The sequence below is a fragment of the Rhinatrema bivittatum genome, chromosome 1 (assembly GCF_901001135.1).
Source record: "Rhinatrema bivittatum chromosome 1, aRhiBiv1.1, whole genome shotgun sequence".
Taxonomy (NCBI): domain Eukaryota; kingdom Metazoa; phylum Chordata; class Amphibia; order Gymnophiona; family Rhinatrematidae; genus Rhinatrema; species Rhinatrema bivittatum.
In genome coordinates, this window is record NC_042615.1 from 39367350 (window position 1) to 39386886 (window position 19537).

General features: G+C 46.2%; 1 protein-coding gene across 2 annotated transcripts in view; it reads right to left on the minus strand.

Annotated features, from left to right (window-relative positions):
* The window catches only part of TBC1D9 (TBC1 domain family member 9), a 139071-nt gene that overhangs the window by 57456 nt on the left and 62078 nt on the right, over positions 1-19537 (minus strand). For both annotated transcript variants that reach the window (XM_029597394.1, XM_029597317.1), the window contains exons 2-6: positions 16071-16181; positions 11584-11702; positions 10878-11106; positions 6384-6642; positions 2498-2705 (exon numbers count right to left, since the gene is read on the minus strand). In XM_029597394.1, the coding sequence (XP_029453254.1) occupies positions 2498-2705; positions 6384-6642; positions 10878-11007 (597 nt within the window). In that variant the 5' untranslated portion in view covers positions 11008-11106; positions 11584-11702; positions 16071-16181. The remainder of the gene's footprint in view (positions 1-2497; positions 2706-6383; positions 6643-10877; positions 11107-11583; positions 11703-16070; positions 16182-19537) is intronic.

Here is a 19537-nt window from a genome sequence, read left to right on the forward strand (position 1 = left end):
GTCAGTTTGAAATTCAGTCTCCTCTACTATTTTATGTTCTGCAAGCAGGTTTTTCAATTTCTAATTCTTTAATTTGTTCATTCACTCATACTCTTAGTTGCTTTGGATCATTTGACAATCTAAGTAGGTGCATCAACAATACATATTTAACAATGACATGCATCTTAGATGGAGTGGGGTTATGCCTGAACAGGTCTTATAACAGCAGGCAACATTTTTACAATTTAAGTATTTTTAGCGTTAAATTGCTGTGGAGCTTAAATTTCCAAGAAATGCACATCACATCTGGTTGTGCATAGCATAAAAAATGTTGCGGCAGCTTATGTGAATGCAATACAAGATAAGCTCCCCATCTCTATGCAACATCCAGTAAAGCTTGACTTTTCTTGCAACTTAAAATATAAAGCTTGACTAAGACTGATTACAAAAAAATGTAGCATAGCACAAAAGCAATGGAAGTGACTTTTGCAGCAAAGCTACTATGTTCTAATGCTGCAGCTTGCTATGTTTATATGAAAGCCTCTACCTCATTTCCTATCTTGCTGGCTTTGTCACTCTAGCTTTCAAAGACACAGGAAAATTGGTTCTTACCTGCTAATTTTCGTTCCTGTAGTACCATGGATCAGGCAGTCTGGACTGATCCGGGTATGTACAGGGAACTCCAATATTTGGGTTTATTATAGAAATGTTTTCTATCACTCCTGAGCCGACCCCCATTGAGTTACACATCATGACCTCTGGCTTTTCAGCTTTTTACTGCTGAAGTTTGCTTCTTTTCAATTATGCTTTTAAGATATTTGAAGGTCTGTTTTATATCCTCCCAGCCCCCCAAATCAAGAACCACCTTACACTTAAATGAACAGCTTTGTTCTGCAATTTGTCCAGGTATACCAGTAAGTCTTAAAAGGTACATGGAACACGTTGGCATTTAAGAGTGATATTTTGGGGGGAGGAGGTCTGTCTTAGGCCTAGGTGCCATGTTAAGTATGGGAACCTGTACATTCCTCTGCTCAGGATAGAGGCTGGGATATATCCCTTGGCAGCATGGGCCAAGATAGCTGGGCAGAATGATCAATTGGTTTGTTATCCCGAGTTACTATGGTTATAAAAAAGAGCCATGAGTGTACTGTACTCAGTTTGAAAAGCAACTTCATTTCTACAGTTCATGAGCTACTTTCAAGGCAGCCGGAAGGGCCACAGACCACCACTGATCTGGGAGGTGGCGATACAGAGGTTCTAGCACTTCTGTAGCAAAGACTTTCAGATTTTGGTGCACCAACTCCCCATCCCATGATAAACCATATTCCCGATCCGGAACCAGCCCTATATTCCTCTTGGGCAGTTTATTAGCTCTGGTCATGCCTTTGAACTAGCTATCTTGCCCTCCCCCTAGCCCCACATTTGATCTTCAGAATAAGACTCCCAATTACAGCACATCCCCACTGGTTAAGGTTACTGCACCTCCTTCAGCTTTACTAAGTTTCCATGCATGTCAATTGCAACCAAAAGCAAACAAAAAAAAAAAAAAAACCAGCCACACTAGGGCAGCACTGCTTCCTACAGCATTCTTTGCAAAATATGGAGGACAGACAGCTAAAAATTAAGTGGAAATGCCAAACAAACCCTTCCCCCACACTTTTGGGGTTCACAGCAAATGAGATGATCTTTTCCCCTGCCTTCTGAAGTCAAGATTAAGCCACCAATGAATAGCTTCCAATAAAGACACAATTAACGGCTGGGACTAAGCTTCTCGGCAAAAAGATATTGGGTATTCTAGTTAATTTGATTTTTTTTTTTTGGTTTTCCATTTGCTCCCACACAGATATCAAAGTGATTTAAAAAACCTCCTGCCTTGTTCTCTGCTGCTGTGCCTGGTTCTGACCTTGTGGCCATGGCCCTCACGACCGAGCCCGGGTGCGTACGCTCTTGGGCTCTGCCTGCCTCTCCCTCTCTGGGCTGTCACACTGCAGCAGAACCAGGCAAGGTCAGCCTGTCACTCTGCTGGCTGCCAAGTTACGTCCGGAGATGGCCGTATGAGACAAACCGCTGTGGATCGGGTTGCAGCTGAATGGTGCAGTGCTGGTTTCTCCTCCCCACTGGAGAGAGAGATGCTACAGATTCCCAAGCGGCTCAGAAGGAATGAAGGAGAAAGGTACAGGTAAGCCTGCCACCAGCACAAGCTGCAGTGTCCTGCACTAAACTAGGAACGTTTCCCTTACAGAAGCAGCCCAGAAAGCACAGGTACTCAAGGAGGCGTTGTGCTTAGGAGTAACTTGTGCTATTAGTCTTGATCCAATTTTAGATTTAAGTTTACAAGAGATGCATTAAAGAGAAGAGGTAGATGTTTGCCTGATTCTGCAACCCATTCCCTTCCTCTACACGTTACCCTTGAAAATAAGAATTTGTATGCACTCAGTCGCTAGTGTTTCGCACAACACAAGCTGGCATGTTTGAGTGTCTAGAGGAGCTCAGACTGCCCCCCCCCCCCTCTGCTCACCTCTCGCAGCGGGACGATGAGGCTGCACAAGTTCTCCTCTTTACTACTGAAGCAGATGTAGTTCGTGGACACAAACATCTGCCCGGCGATGTGCATCTTGTTAAAGGGAGTCCACAGGGTGCAGTCCGTGTGTCCGTCTAACTTCTCGTCCTTGGGGAGTCTGAAGACTGCCCGATACCTTTCGCTCTTGGCTCTAGCATCAAGATCCCTGAGAAGGGAGGGAAACAAAATTATCCAGATGCAAACCAAAAAAAAACAACCCACAAACCAACCACAAAACCAGATATGAAGCTCAAATAACCTACCTGGGAAATCAAAGCTGATGGAAGCAGGGGGAGGGAACAGAACATGGCATGGATTCACTGTTTATATGTGACACCAGATTCCATGACAACCAAGTTTTAGGAAAGTTGTTTTTTTTTAATTTTATTTTCTTCAACAAGCTTAAAATTTATTGCAGTTTTGGCCAGGCTCAGCGACTGCAGTGGGGTCAGATTCCCAGGGACAACTGTGGCAGGAGGGAGTCTGTCATACTGGTGACGCCCAAGGGCTGGATCCGAGTTCCATGTTTAAAAAGGAAGCCTTAGTGCATGGTCCCCAGTTGGGGGATTATTGCTGTAATGCCAGGACTAAAAACGTTAACGAGGATGGGTGAAATCCCCGGGTATTTATAAGCAGCCCTGATTTTGGACTAAACTTGAAAGCCCAAGAAGGATAAAGAGCTAAAGGAGGAGAAGAAAACCTTTCCAAAATGGGTTAAGAGGGGCTACCAACCTCATCCTTGCCAAGGACTCCCATCCCAAATACTCTTGCTAGTACCCAATTACAGTGTGGAGCCTCCAACCTAATCCTTCCTACTGCCATTCAGCTTCCCCCAACAACCACCGCACATGGTAAGGCAGGGGAAGGCAGCCCTGCTCTCCACCTAAAGCCGCCATGCAGGAGTAGTGAGCACATGCGCTCCTGGGAGCAGCACTTTTCTTTACTCTCCTGTCCTGCCACTCATCCATAACTAAAAAAGGTCATTACCAAGGACTGCATCAGAACCAACACCAAATTCTCAGCCTTGCAAGAGAAAGACTGATGCACTTCCTGTTACCTGTTTTCAGTGTAAGGACCGACAGGTACAGCACCCTCTGCCCACTTTCATCCCTGTTGCATAACCACAGACCTCAAGTCACTGACAGCAGCATCCTTCCAATCATATTCAACTCATCTATGGGATTACATAGGATCAATTCAGCACTGAATGACCACAGACCTGCACTATCAGATGCCAGCATGATCTTGAGCAGTCACCTGTCATGCACCCACAGCTCTCCTCTTCCTGGGGTAGCTGCCACCTACTCCCTCTACCACCACTTGCTTCCTTCCCAAAGCGGCAGGGCGACCTAGGTTCGCATGGCCAGACCTTCACAACTGTGTTGCATGCTTGGTTCCCACGTCAGTTTGATGCTGGCCGAGTCCTTTCCAAGGAGGCAGTGGGATGAGAGACTGCACAGCTCTGCTGCTAAGGAGGACCCTGATATTCAAGGAGAGCTGCTGGAGGACTGGGCCAGGGTAAGGGGGTGGGGGTGAAGTAGCACACAGCCATCTACAGTAAGAATTTTATTCTATCTGCACTTTATGCCGTGTGCATTAAAATAAAATGCATTTCTAATCAATGCTTCCAGTTGCTGATCAGTTATCAGATGAACTTTTCAATTAGCTAGTTCTTTGACAAAACAGACTGCTGAAAATGCTTATGCAAAATCTGCCAGGCATGCATGAAGTAGATGGCAGAACCCCTAAAGTTCCCCGTGCACCACTTTTAATCAAGGGAATAGCTGTAGCGGTTTGACCCATGTTCCTGTTTGTAAGAGCAGCGCACCCGCCCCAGGAAGTTGCCAGAACGCGCACCCAGTTCCCAGCAGAGCTGAGGCCCAGACATTCATCCGGCCATGCGAGTGGTGGTTGAGATAAGGAGAGGAGCTGTCTCCTTTCCCCACAGACATCACAGAGGCCGATGCATGCATGGTGCAAGCTGCAAGCCTGTAGGCTTGGTCCCTTTTCTCGTTTGAAAGGCAGGAAAGGAATGTAAGCTCTCATCCTGGATGATGTTCAAGGTTCTAAGGTGTGGATAAAAAAGGAGCAAGAGGATTAAAGGCTTCCCCAGTATAAGATGCTCCCTCAGATCTTCCCCCTTGAGTGGAGTGTCCCCTATTTTTGGTGACTTGGAGTATGTGGGAATGACTCGGCTGGCCACTGTAAGGTTGGTGGAAGGAGCACACAGTAAATTTAAAGTGCACAGATTTGGGACCTCATCAAGGAAGAGGCCAGTACCCATCTGCACAGCGGAGCCGGTGGAAATCAGGTAACAAAAGGGGTGTCCTACTCTGTTAGAGGAATGTATTTGTAGCCCACTGCATGCAAGAGGTTGACAGATTCAAAGAAGTCTGCCACTTGCTTAGTGTCTGGATCCTCAATACACGATCATATTTCACCTACTTCAGCCCGTTTACATCGGCTGCCTGTCATTTTAACAGGTGAGATGTAAGATTCCTACTTTAAGGCTCTCTGTGGACTTGGCCCCCTCCCCCTTATCCAGCATGTGCTCTCCACTCATCTTCTAAGCATGTTATATCTTCAGCAGGCAGGTTTGCTTAAGCAATGGGAATCCAGAACATGAGCATTATGGACTTCCTTACCCGAGGAGGTGAAGGCTCACACGATGCACCTGTTTAGGAAACAGAGGACTCACCTTCTCGTGTCTGTATCGAGTGATGCTAGATTGCAGCTCTTGGGATGGGTTGCTAGGGGCTTGCAGTCTGCAAACAGTTCATGGGGTTATCCTACATCTAGTTTTGTTATGCTAATTTCTTTGCACTGTAAGTGGTTTTAGTCGTGTTGCCTGTTATTTTGCAATGTAGGTTGAGACTTCTGCATCAACGAAATACAGTTTGTTTTTAAATAAATCCCTATAGACTATCCATTAGGAGATCCTGACAGTAAGGAAAGGGAATCCTGAGAAGTGTGGCTTGTGAATGCAAGTGTTGGAAGCAGATTAGATAGATCCCAAGAAAGATATACCCATGGTCAGAAGAAATTTTACTGAGAATATATTTGTTGCTCACCAAGTGTGTGAACAGTGACTGTCCAACGAGAAACCAAAGGCTTACGTTTCGTCCCCCTCCAAGCTGGGGGTATAGACCCGCAGCACCCCATCAAGCCTCCTAGTAACAAGTTACCAGTTGGCAGAAGACATCCAAATGGTCCATCCAGTCTGCCTAGTACACTGCACATGGTGGGAATTGCCGCTCCATGCAGACCACCCATGAGCCCTCCGTCATGAGCAGAGACTGCACCATGCGGGTTACTCCTGTGTCTTAAGAGCAGTAATGTTTATCATCAAAACCAAGCAGCTGTCAAATCCATAATGAAATTGCCACCAACATTTTCGTGTGATAACCAGTCTTTGATAATTCCAACAATGCTGCTTTGCTTTTGGACTTGGCCACAGAAGTATTCATGTTCTTCCCAAATGTCTGCGTGTCAGGGCCCAGTGTTTGCTGTTATCTGAATCCAGTGGGGGTTTGGGGGGGGGGGGGGGGGGGGGGGGGGGAAGACCACTCCATAGACAAAGCTCAATTGTTTTTCTGCAGGAGTTTCATTTAAGCTTTATCCCTACACCCTGAACAGCTTTTAATACATTAAAGAGATTTATGTAGAGCACAGAATTGAGTACATGAGGGTCAGTTTGATAGCACAGGTTTGCTTGGATTACTTTGAGATCCCTGCAGAATATACAAGGAGGTAAGTCTTTGACATTACTCTCTCCAGGCTCAGCTAGCGACTGCCAGGAAGATCTCGTTCTAGGACGCGCTGACCAAGACCCTGCGTCACTCACCGTTTTAGAGAAGAGACTTTTTTGGGCGATTTCTTCTTCAGCTTGGGTAGTGACCTGTCCTGCTCAAACCCCTCGTTGTCCAGCAGCTGCCTCATGGCTATGTTGGCCAGTTGCTCCATCAGCTTGAATGTCTCGCCAATGTTGAGAAACATGGAGAAGTAGTGCTCGCTTGACCTTGTACTCACTTTGATATCCGGGAAGAGCAGGGTCGCATTCTTCTCCAGCTGGGTGATGTCGACCCAGCGGATCACCAACTTTGCTATTAAAAGGAAAAAGTTGTACATCAAGGAGTTATCAAAAATACAGGCCAGTAAGTGAGCTTTGTGTTTTGATCCAGAACTCACATATGGGGGGGGGGGGGGGGGGGGCGGCGAGGAAGGGATGGGATGTTAAACCAGAATAGGAAATGAAATAACTTGGCACTTACAGAATGTGTAAAGATTTGTTCCTATTTCAGTCTCACTAAGTGGTGACTAAAGTGACTTTGGTGTGAGAAAGACTGTTCGGCCTATTGTATCTCTTGTGGGAAACATCCGGTGTACAGGCCCTTTTGAATAAGTTGCAGGTACATGGTTACCTCACTATACACTTGCTACACTTCAGAAACCAACATGTTTGCTTAAACTGGTTTGGATAGAAACATACACCAAGGGTGACTTTTGAACTCTGCACACATGGCTGCATGTAGATTGACACCCATGCATCAGATATGCACGTATTATAATACATGCACATTTGTACCCTGCACCATACATGTATGCTTACACGAGACTATATGCAATACTTTGAATGTACGAAAATAAGACTTCATTTGCATGTATACACTGGGTTTTTACACTAGTATTAAACATTGATAAAAAATTTTACATGAATTACTCCAGTTTGCCCAGTCCTTCTCCAGATTGAGACCCGCTGGTTCTTCAGCCTGAATTCCCCGTTCACCCAAAACTAATTTATACAAGATAAGGTGTAAAATTACACAAGTAATGCCAGGCTGGGTCAGACCAAGAACCATCGAGCCCAGCATCCTGTACATCTATACTAATAAACGAAGCTTGACCGACGTGCCGCAAATGCGCAGTAGAGAGCAGCTCTACTGCGCATGCGCGCACATCGGCCAGAGCGCAGCGTGTCAGGAAAAAAAATGGCACCTGCTCCTTAGGAGCAGGACCGGCAGCGAGCAGGACCAGCGGCGACGAGCAGTAGCCACGGCGGCGACACGCGCGAGAGGCAGGGAGGAGCAATAGTGGCGGCGACGCGCGCGCGTACGAGAGAGAGAGGCAGGGAGGAGCAGTAGCGGCGGCAGCGTGCGAGAGGCAGGGAGGAGCAGTAACGGCGGCGGCGCGCGCACGGGAGGGACACCCCCTGTCTGCCGGTTGTGGATGAGCTGGGAGGAGAGTGAGCTGAGGGGAGGTGGGAGAGTGAGGTGGGAGGGGAGGGAGAGAGGGAGGTGAGAGAGAGGTGGGGGGAGGGAGTGGAAAGGAAATGGACCAAAAAAAAAATTTTAATGTAGCCCGTTGTTACGGGCTTAACGGCTTGTAAGAACATAAGAAGTGCTGTGCTGGGTCAGACCGAGGTCCATCGAGCCCTGCATCCTGTACATAAGAAGTGCCAGGCTGGGTCCGACCAAGGGTCCATCAAGCCCAGCATCCTGTTTCCAACAGAGGCCAAAACCAGGCCACAAGAACCTGGCAATTACCCAAACACTAAGAAGATCCCATGCTACTGATGCAATTAATAGCAGTGGCTATTCCCTAAGTAAACTTGATTAATAGCAGGTAATGTACTTCTCCTCCAAGAACTTATCCAAACCTTTTTTGAACCCAACTGCACTAACCACATCCTCTGGCAACAAATTCCAGAGCTTTATAGTTCTGTTGATAATAAGCTGCAGCCCGGTCAGAAGAGAATTCGTGTAATCAGTCAAAATGACACTTCAGACTCAGCCCAAGGAATGAGATAATTACTAATCTCATAACCCGTTTTATATTATTTATTTGTTGCTAATTCCGCTCTACCTTTCTTCCTGGCTACTTTAGCCCCCAAGTTCAATGCCCTTGTTTTATGTAACTTTGCTTGTTTCGGCCTTCTTGTTTGGTTACACTTGTTAATCCCCTAAATTCCATGTAAACCGGCCTGATGTGAATTCCATTTGTGAAGTCCGGTATAGAAATATATATTAAATAAATAAAATTACACAAGTTGCTAAATGTGCAGATCTTAACACAGCAACTTGCATATAACTGTTGGTCCTGCCCCAGAACACCCATAGGTTATCCCTTTTTACATATATACATGTACACACTGGTTTGTGTAATTCAAAAATTACTTTATAAACTTAAATACAAATATCTCCAACACAAAATGTATGTGAGGGAGAGGGAAAGGCTGAGGCCCAGTAAACTCAAGTCTGTTACCAAGCATTGGGACATTTAAGGGTTGTGATACCCTTAAAGGCACAGAAGAAGCCACAGCCCCTGTAGGAGTTCGAGATCACAAGGTCATCCTTCAGAGGTCACTTTTTTTTTTTTCTTCAATGAAAGTCAGTCCTTAGTCCAGGCCCACTGAGGCTACCAGCACTCTGCAGTACAGACTAAAAAGGTATTTGAGGAGAATGAAAAGCAAGACTGAATTAAGTACTGGGGTGGTGTGGGTATGAGTAGGTGGCCACCCAGAGGAAAAACATGGTGGTGAGGGGCATGCAAGATGACAGGAAGCCATTTGAGATTTACAGGGTAGGTGACATCTGTTTGGTAAACAACTTGTGGCCTATTGTGCCTACAAACTATGATGGAAGGAACAGAGACTTTTGAATTTTCCACCAAGACTGAGAATAGAGGTTACATAAAAACAAAAAGATAAGTCTTGTTTGTCAACACCCCAGAGTTATTTACTTCTGGTTTGCCTGAAATAGAAAATGAGACCGACACTGCTTATCTAAGCATGCCACAGGCTGTGCAGTCAAGCAAGTTTACTTAAAAAAAAAATCTTCCAATCAAAAAAAGCAGAGTTTCACCCTCAATATGCATGCAGGTTCCTTATCACTTGCTTTGACGTGGAACCCAGGAGCAAAAGAGCAGGGCGATCACCATCAGAGCCTGCTGTCATCTTGTGACCCAATGGACACTCTTGGGAGTAGTATTGCCACTACTGATATCCCAGCAGAAGCTGCCTGCATGTCACCTGAAGACAGATGCTGGCCAATCTTACACAAACTCAGCTGAAGGTTTACAGTGCTACATCTCTGCTCCAGCTCCTTATCCTGTGAAGAGCCTAAAGCTACTAACACTGGGTTCCTATCCAGACAGACTGCACCCTGCTTCATCCAACAATTGTCAGTGTGGTAAAGCATCAGCTCCTAGTTATGTTAGGATTTCAGAGAATTGGTCAAAGTAATTTCGGGTTAGTCATAAGTTAACTGGGCAAGTTTACAACAGATAGGCAAATATAGCAGTTTTATTCTGACTCCAGTCCTATAAAGGTTACTGTAAGAAGTCTATTCTTGGCAGTTGGAACCTGTAAAGCAGAAACAGTGGAAAGTGGAAATGAGTTGGAGAGAGGAAGAAAAGGAGCATGTTTAAGTGGCAGTCCAGGGTAGGGCTTGGAAGAAAAAAAAAAAAAAAGGTTTTAATGGATCCTAATGAGCACAATGCTCTCTAGGCACCGAAAGCACAAATCTCTGCAAAGGAGTTGGGACAGCAAGAGAGTTTAGGGTCACCAAGGATCAGCTACAAGCCTATAAAGAAGAGTATGAACAGCCTCTAACAAGTCAAACGTGCTAGGAAATCTAAAGCCACAAAGCCATTATACTTCGTGACAGTTACTATAAGTCAAGCCATAAAATATATATAGACTGAAAGCATTTAGCTCTGTTTTCCCAGAGACGTTGGTAGAGGCAGAAGGACCATGTTCTAGCCATTAATGCCCTTTTCCTTGAAGCACTCAGCCAGTAAGAAAAGAGACTTCTGTGCCAGCAACCTGACCCTCAAGAGTTCATAAGATTTAGATCAGGGCCGGACTGGTGACACTCAGCACTGGTTCTGCAAATTGTGTTGGAGTTTGTCAGGTTATACTTTTCAGCATCACCAGATCTGTAAATCAAACAATGTTTCTGTAGCTTTATTTGTATGTTTTACAGCGTATGTGCTTATAGACTTTTCACAGAGGATGTTTTTGGCATGCTATAAAAAGAAAATCAGAGCAGGGACTCTTATTTCGAGCTCAGATCTTCCACTATTCATTGTCCGCAACTGGAGATGCTGCAGAGTCCGTGCACTGGTGGGTGGGTGCTGAGCAACATGTGGTCATTACCAACATCTAGTGGCTGGGATTACAGCCCATGGTACAGGGTTCTAGAAGCACCTCCAATGCATGGATCAAGAACCAGTGGGGGGGGGGGGGATGGAAGCTCGTGCTACCAGGATCACCACACACTTTGGGAGCAATATGCTGTAGGTGACAGATGAGATACCTGCAGAACACAACACCACATACCTTCTTTTCCGAGGAGAAAAGAAGAGAAACAAAGATGGTTGATGCTGAGGTACATCCAGCCATGACGGGGAACTTTCCCCTTCCAATAGCTGCAGGAGTAATAGTTGACCAACTTTTCTTCCTCCGGCATGGCAAAAAGTTTATGGAATTTAGCAGTAACTTCCTTGAACTTCTCGGTATCATCGTCCTCCTTGATATTGTTGATTTTGTTATATTCAGCAATGATGCCCTGGAGAAAGGAGCAAGGAGGGCCTGTTATTTGGAGCAGGTGTTAAATAGCTGGGGGGGGGCATTTAAAATGAGTACAGAAAAGCAGGAAAAGCTTTTTATCATCGTGATATTAAATAGGAAGAAAAATGAAAAAAAGTCAGTCAGGTGCAGGAAACTGATACTCAACTGACAAACGTGCGTTTCCTGAACCCCGATAATCATGTTCTTGTTAGCAAGGAGGCACAATCCCCTAATTTAAATATTGCATGGCACCCTGCTTGGGGGGGGGGGGGGGCACAAACTGTTCAGCGCCTGCTTTCTATGCACATTTATTGCACCACCCAAGGTAGCCCAGGTTCCATTTCACCATTTACCAAATGGTCAAGTCACTTAAGCTCCATTTACAGAGTCAGTAAGCACAGGAAACTCCCAGCAAGTTATCTGGTCCACTATTTATGTGCATCAATAGCATTATATACACACATTCTTACGTTACCTGTATTTTTCCTCTCACAAAGGTGGTTATATCGTTTTCGTTTTCAAAAATGGACAGCGTCTGCAGCAGGTTCTGTTCAAGCCACTCCCAGTGTTCAGTGATCTCCTTCCGGGAACCTCCTGTCCCAAGAAGAGTTGAGTTAGTTTGCAGATTTCCAAAAAAACTACATGGATCTGGATTAAGAGAGCAGTGATACAGCCAAGCCAAGGGTCATGCTAATTCACAGGTGAAGAACCAGAGATCCCTGCTCTAGAGATCTACTTGGCCAGGCTACTGTGATCATTCCAACAGAAGGAATGGTTACATACAAGTCAGTGGTCACCATTCACAAAGCTCCATTATAAAGTCAACATTTCAACAAAAACAAGAGCTTTTAGATTTTGTATAACAAACCCAGTATTTGGTTAATGCAGTACTCACTGTGCAACTTGGAAGATTGTTCACTATAAAGCTAGAAGGGGGGCTATAGTGACCTATTCCAGCAATGCCCAGTCTGTGGGTCTTCCAGGTGACAGATTAAATGCCAGTAGGGGAAATTGCGTTTTCAGGTTAACCACCATGAACAGCAGCAAATGACTAAACATGTAAGATTTGGGATATTAACGTCTACTTTTGAGGGGTCTAATTGTGGGCTGAAAGCTTACACAATCAAGTGAAACTACTGTCCCCATGCTCCGAGAGCTAACTCTCAAAATACCCATTAAATTACAGCAACAACCTGTTAAAACAATTCAGTAAAATCCACATCATTGAAGACAGGAACAGAACATGCCAGATAAGGACCTTATCTCCTTTTCTGTAATATACTCCAGTCTCTTGCCCCTCCCCATCAGGTCACTTCTGTCAGATGCTAAAATGGAAAAGCTCCCAGGGGAGGTGAGCTCAGCCCTCACGGAGCTTGGTGAGATCATTCCTTGGTTTTGCTGAGAGCTCTGGACTATGCCTACCATCCATCCACATAAAATACAACACAAAGCCACTGGCAGACTCCTACCAGGTATAAAAAGCACTCAACCACCTCACCCGCTTACAGAGTGGTTCAATCGGTTTGCCAGAACTGAGGTCAGGGACATTAAGTTAGCCACGTGGACTCTTATTAGATCTGTTCTCATCACACCTAGATAAGAGTGCAAGCATTCATCACTGCCAAGATATTCCCAGAGCTAGCTGAACATTTTTTATTCTAATAAAAGTAAAGTCACTGCTTAAAAACAAAAGTTTTGATGTTGCACTTGTATAGGTCAAAAGTTAAGCTTGTTGCAGTAAAATCCTTTGAAAAATCTGAAAGCAGTGCACTAACAGAAATCCATGAAAAGAGAGAGAGAGAGAGAGAGAGAGACTCTGCAGTGCTAGGATGAAAACTGGAAGCCAACAAAAGCTGTAATAAGCCACATTAGAGTCCAACCTTACCCAGTTTAGTTTTGCGTTTTAGTTTAGCTCTGCAGAATTTGACACAAAAGCATCTAATGCTTGTGCAAGATAGGGGAGGGGAGGGTGGGCAGAGATTTACCCACATAGCAAATAGGCACAGGCAGCAGCACAAGCTCCCTGTCCATACTCCTCCAGCCTACTGAAAGAGGGGGATAAAACTCATCTTTGGTTCTGAGACTGCCCCAGCTCATGCCCAAACTGCTGGCAGTTTTAGGGATGTGGACACCTGCCCACTGGGAAGAGAGATCAGCTCATGCCACAGACCAGCAGCTGATAGTTGTTTCTGACCTGTGCTGGATTTGGTTCCGTGACCTAAAATGAAAAAAAGGCTCTGCTAAACTCTCTCCAGCCCATTTAGAAGTTTCCACTTTAGTGTTGGCTAAAAGCATTCCAGCCAAAGCTACTGCTAGTCATTGCCGGGCCAGTGGCAATATCCAAAAAGCTTCCTGCAGAGCACTCCCAGCACTAGCACAGAGGGACAAGAGCACCAGCATCCAAAAGCTGCTGGGGAGGCGGCTCTGCCGACAGGACGACAAGCTGATGGCTGCACCCCATATGCCAGTGATTAACCTTTTTGGTGCCTGCACCGTGCTTAAGAGTTAGGGAGGGTCAGGGGTTTACATCTCAACCAAAAATAGCACCAATTTCCGCTCCCCAGCAAGCTCATCTTCCACGAACACTCAGTTTATTTTATTTATTTTTTTTTTTTTTAAATCAAAGGAAGAAACTGTTCTTCTGTGTTTAAGTAAAAGATTTCCGCTTCTTTGCTCAGAAGCCAGCAGGGTTACCCAGGACATCTCAGAGGTGGGCAATGGACAGCATAGTCAGATTAGCAGGAGGGCAAGAAGTGACGAGATAAGACTAGCATTCCTCTAATACCTTTCCCTGCCTCATTTTTAACCCTGTCCTTACCAGTAAGGGCGCTATCCCACTGCCTGAGTGCATTAGGAGTATCTGCACATTTTTCCAGTTTAGATATCTATTCCAGGCACAGTAAACACCAACTCCTAAAAAGTTGGTTCAGACCTGCTGGTAAGTTTTCCTGACCCTTGCTTTTTTTTGGGAAACTGAATTGCCTTCAAAGTGTAAACTTGTGGTTGCCCTGCGACAAAGGCTCTGATGCTGTAGATCGTGGCTACAGACTTGTGTTGCCGGTGGCTGTCAGAGGCAGCAGGTGTGAGCCTGGAGCTCGCGAAAGGCCAGTGGCCACCCTGTGTGGAGGCCTAGGCCCAGATGTTCTCCCAAGCATACTGTCTGGGAGCGGCAGATCTTAAACGAGGGGGAAAGAAGTTAAGGAATCCAAGGGGAGAAAGCCTGCAAGTTACTGCCATTGTTGCAATAAGATGCTGTATAAAATGTTAAAACAGAATTGCTCTCTGGACACTGTTTATAGCAGCCCAGTAAGGAGGCATCCGTTTATTTCTCCTGGAGAAATAAAGTTAGAGTTTTACTAGGTGAAACTGTCAAGAACAGCCACTGTTTGAGACCCTGCAGTCAGCTTATATTATATAATGTTATAATCTATATGTTATAACTGTTCTCTGTATAAATTTGTTTCACTGTAAACCGGAATGAAGGCACTCTGCTATATTTCAGTATAAAAAAAGAATATAAATAAAATAAAAATAAATAAATAGAACCCTACTGTCTGCTACCAAAAACAGCAAACAAATATTGAGCGAGCGAATTTTAGTTTTCTACCATGTTTTGGAATAAGAAGTTTGATGGCACCAGTCTGGGGAGGGGGGAGAATCACATCCATCTAAAGGAGATCAACTGAGGGGTGTGCCCTTCAGGTACAGTAAAAAGGAAAGATTGCCAAGGACTGAGCACTCATTTACATGGACCAGATGCTATCCTTAAATGGGAAGGAAGCTTAAAAGCTTTACCTTAAGACAGGAAACAGGATAATTGGCTTCAATCTACTCAAGTAGATCATAGAAAAAAAAAAAGTCATTAAAACCATAAAATGTATCTGGGCTTTGAATTTTGAAAGGTGTAAAGAGAATCCATCAAGTATCAGCAAGATTTGGGTTGGAAGCCACATCTTCCAGCTCAATTTCCATTTGCATATGAAAGGCCCTTCGCTTTAAACCTTAGAAGATAAATCTGAGTGCCCATGATGAGGGGCAGGGAGTTAACTGGGCAGTAACATCTAAGACTTGATTTGAGCTGTGGCCCTTGGAGTAACCTGAATAGTCAGTCTGTTTACTAGTGAGGTTGTGACTCACACCACCTCCACAGTACAAACATTGAAAGCAGCAGTTTGTTACAGGTATGGTAGAGTAATTTCTTCTGTAAATGGATGCAAAGTTCTGAGCTTATACTGCAGGAAGAGTGCACATCAGCAGTATTGAAAAGGACATCTTGCCCTATTAGATAGGTCTACGCTAGAGACAACACATTAAAGCATGTTTACTCAGGAAACCCATTTCAATTGATTGGTTAAGTTATTCCTACTTCCTTCCACAACCTTAGCAAAACTGTTGTTCTTCCCCAGGTGCCTTCCATTAATAACACTTCCAGCTCTAGCTAGATCAATACAGAGCGGTTGTATGACTGCAGAAGTAGACCTTGAGGAGCTCTGTTAACACAGCAGAGCATCTAAGCTGGGGGAAAAAAAAAAAAATCCATCCAGACCAGTCTTCTGGATGACGAGTCTCGTGCATCTAGAGCCACAGTCTCCCATTTGAGAGAAGCATCAGGAATTTGTTATGAAAGTTAAGTGCAAAATCTATTTTCTCTTAAAAAAAAAAAGATCACCCAGTCACAAAGCAGCTGCAATGGATACCCCACCAGGAAGCTAGATGACAGCTGCTTTCTGATTGGTTGATCTGCTTTTCCTAAGCTGCCGACAAAGCTAAAAATGCACTGCTTTGATTACTTTACCTTCATTTTCTTCAAGTCACATGGGGCTATTTACCTGCCCTGTACATTTTCCATTCTAAGAGTCATACAAAAAGGACAAGACATGATATGGCTTTAGTTTATCCCAATCCTCCAATAGCTTCTGGCAAAAAAAAAAGCCCAAACATTCACATACTTCTGTTCCTTACCGCAAGCAATAGTCCAATATATCAAGGAGTCTGGTGTCTGATAGAGGATTCTGAAAGGAATTACTCTGGCATTGGAGTCCAGTACAACATCAAGAGTTCCTACAAGGAGACCTGAGGAGGAAACAAAGCTCCATTAGTATGACAGAAACATGATATATTCTTACTGGCAGACCTGTTGAAATTAAAGAGCAATAACCAAGGTGCACAGTTTAGCCAATGTAGTAAAAAAAAAAAAGTTTGATTCCATCTGAAATGGATCATAAAACAAGCAGCAAGTAAGATTAAGGACAACATTAAAGAATGGAGATGGTAAAGTAGCACCTATGTTTTCACCATCTTGTATAAAGACTGTAAATAGAGTCTCCGTTTTATGTGAATCCACATTTTTCTTGAAGATACAGCCCTGCTTCCCATTTAATCCCTTATACCACCACATGGTATGTCTGGGCAAGAATCTCCAGCACTGGAAGCCTGAAGGGACATCTCCAGGTTGATTACACACTGATATATGTGCACACTACAGCATCATTAAACAAATATAAACATGATAGTAAAGAGCATCTTTGGTACACCACAGCTTGCAAGATAACAGGATCAAGAATATACTAACAAACAGTCAGGACACTAAGCAGCATAGTAACCTATGCTCATTTACACAGATAAGGTACACATTTCGTGAATCCATCCCATAGACCCTATTTCCAGGAGCAAATCATACATGTTGCAGGTTACCTTGCTGTAGTGACTGCCTCTATCTGGTAACCCAGATAGAATTTCGCAATAAGCCCAACTGGAGCCCCTAACTTTACAGGTATCCACACTCCCCATAAGACTGTACCTAAACACCAGACAGAAAGGAAAATTAGTTCTTACCTGATAATTTTCGTTCCTGTAGTACCACGGATCAGTCCAGACACCTGGGTTGTGACTCCGCACCAGCAGATGGAGACAGAGCAAAACTTGACGGGCTCCCTACATATAGTAAGGTGCCACCCACAGCCCCTCAGTCGAATGAACTGTCAAAGCAAACCAGTGCCCGACTAACTAGAACAATGTTAAACCAATTCAAACACCCCCTGGCTGAAAACCGCAAACATCAGACCAGAGGCAAGCGGCGTTATGCCAAGAACTGGAACAATTGCAGCACGAATAAACCACGAGCGGACTCTCTCTCTCTTCATCGTACCGAACAGAACGGGCGGGAGCCTGGACTGATCCGTGGTACTACAGGAATGAAAATTATCAGGTAAGAACTAATTTTCCTTTCCCTGTACGTACCCGGATCAGTCCAGACACCTGGGATGTACCAGAGCAAACTACCGAGGGTGGGACGCAGAGAGTCCCGCTCTGAGAACACTCGCCCCACACCCCCGAGACTCAGCCGCCTGGACATCAAGCCTGTAATGTCTAGTGAAAGTATGCAAGGACTTCCACGTCGCAGCTCTACAGATCTCCTGCGTGGACACCCGAGACACCTCGGCCCAGGACGTGGCTTGCGCCCGAGTGGAGTGCGCACGAAGCCCCCTGGGTGCCAACTTACCGTGCAGAAGATATGCGGAACTAATAGCCTCTTTGAGCCAACGCGCAATAGTGGCCCGCGACGCAGCAGACCCCCGGCGAGGCCCGGACCAGAGAACAAACAGATGGTCGGAAACCCGGAAAGGATTCGTAACCTCCAGGTAACGAAGCAGAATCCTGCGAACGTCGAGCTTCCTTAACTCTTTCATCCCCTTGTCCATCTGATCCCCGACCTCAAAACCTGGAAGGTCCACTGACTGATTTAAGTGAAAAGAGGACACCACCTTAGGCAAAAAGGACGGCACAGTCCGCAGGGAAACTCCGCCCTGCGAAAAACGCAAGAACGGTTCCCGACAGGACAAGGCCTGCAACTCCGAGACCCGACGAGCAGACGTAATGGCTACTAGAAACACGGTCTTCAAAGTAAGATCCTTCAGCGTCGCCCGCTTGAGGCTCAAACGGTGCTCCCCCAAGCGCCGAGAGCACGCAATTTAAATTCCACGACTGACAAGGATTCCGTACAGGAGGGCGTAAATGCTTAGCCCCGCGCAGAAAACGCACCACATCCGGATGACATGCCAAGGACACTCCGCGAACCTTACCGCGCAGATAGCCAAGCGCAGCTATCTGGACCTTCAGGGTACTCTAGGCCAGCCCCTTCGAGAGGCCCTCTTGAAGAAAAGCGAGGACCCCCGGCACCGGTGGACGTACAGGATCCACCTCATGAGTACTACACCAGTCCTCGAACACCGTCCACACCCTCATATAGGTTAAGGACGTGGACTGTTTGAGCCCTCAACAAGGTAGCAATCACTGCCTCTGAGTACCCCTTAGCCCTTAAGCGCGCCCTTTCAAACGCCATGCCGCGAGACAAAAGTGATCCGCATCCTCCAAACAGATGGGTCCTTGTCGAAGAAGAGATGCGGCCCCGTGAAACCGAAGCGGAGGCTACGCCGCCAGCTGAATGAGGTCCACGAACCATGGGCGCCTTGGCCACTCCGGCGCCACCAGGATCACGTCCGACGGATGTAACTCGATTCGGCGAAGAACCTTGCCTATCAGAGGCCACGGGGGAAACACATATAGCAACACGTCCGTGGGCCAGGGAAGTACTACAGCATCGACTCCTTCCGCGCCCCGTTCCCTCCGATGGCTGAAGAACCGTGGGGCCTTTGAGTTGCGAGCGGTGGCCATCAGGTCCAGGCGTGGCGTTCCCCATCTGGCACAGATGAGGCGATACGCCATGTCTGGTAACTCCCACTCGCCTGGATCCAGCCGATGTCGGCTGAGGAAATCCGCCTGCACGTTGTCCACACCTGCGATGAGACGCCGCCAAGCCGCTGAGGTGTTGCTCCGCCCAGATCATGAGCAGCCTTGCTTCCTCTGCCACTTGCTGGCTCCTCGTGCCCCCTTGACGATTGATATACGCCACCGTGGTTGCGTTGTCCGAGAGCACCCGAACCGCCTGGCCCCGTATCCACGGCAGAAAAGCTTGCAGGGCTAACGACACCGCCCTCGTCTCCAAGCGGTTGATGGACCACCTCGACTGCTGGCTCAACCACTGCCCCTGGACCGAGCGGCCTCCGCAGACCGCCCCCCAGCCGAGTAGACTGGCATCCGTCGTCACTACCGTCCAGGTGGGCATGACCAGAGACACCCCGCATGACAGATGATCTCGGGAGAGCCACCAGTGCAGACTGGCCCTGGCACAGGGCGTGAGAGGCAACGGAAGATGAAACTCCTCCGAAACCGGCTTCCAGCGGGAAAGTAACGCTGATTGTAACGGTCGCAGGTGAGCGAATGCCCAAGGGACCAGAGCGAGGGTCGACGCCATGGAACCCAAGACCCTCAGGTAATCGCAAACCAGCGGGCACCGCATGGACAAAATGTGTCGCACCTGTCGCTGGAGCTTGATCACTCTCTCCTGAGTCAGCGACACCATGGCCCTC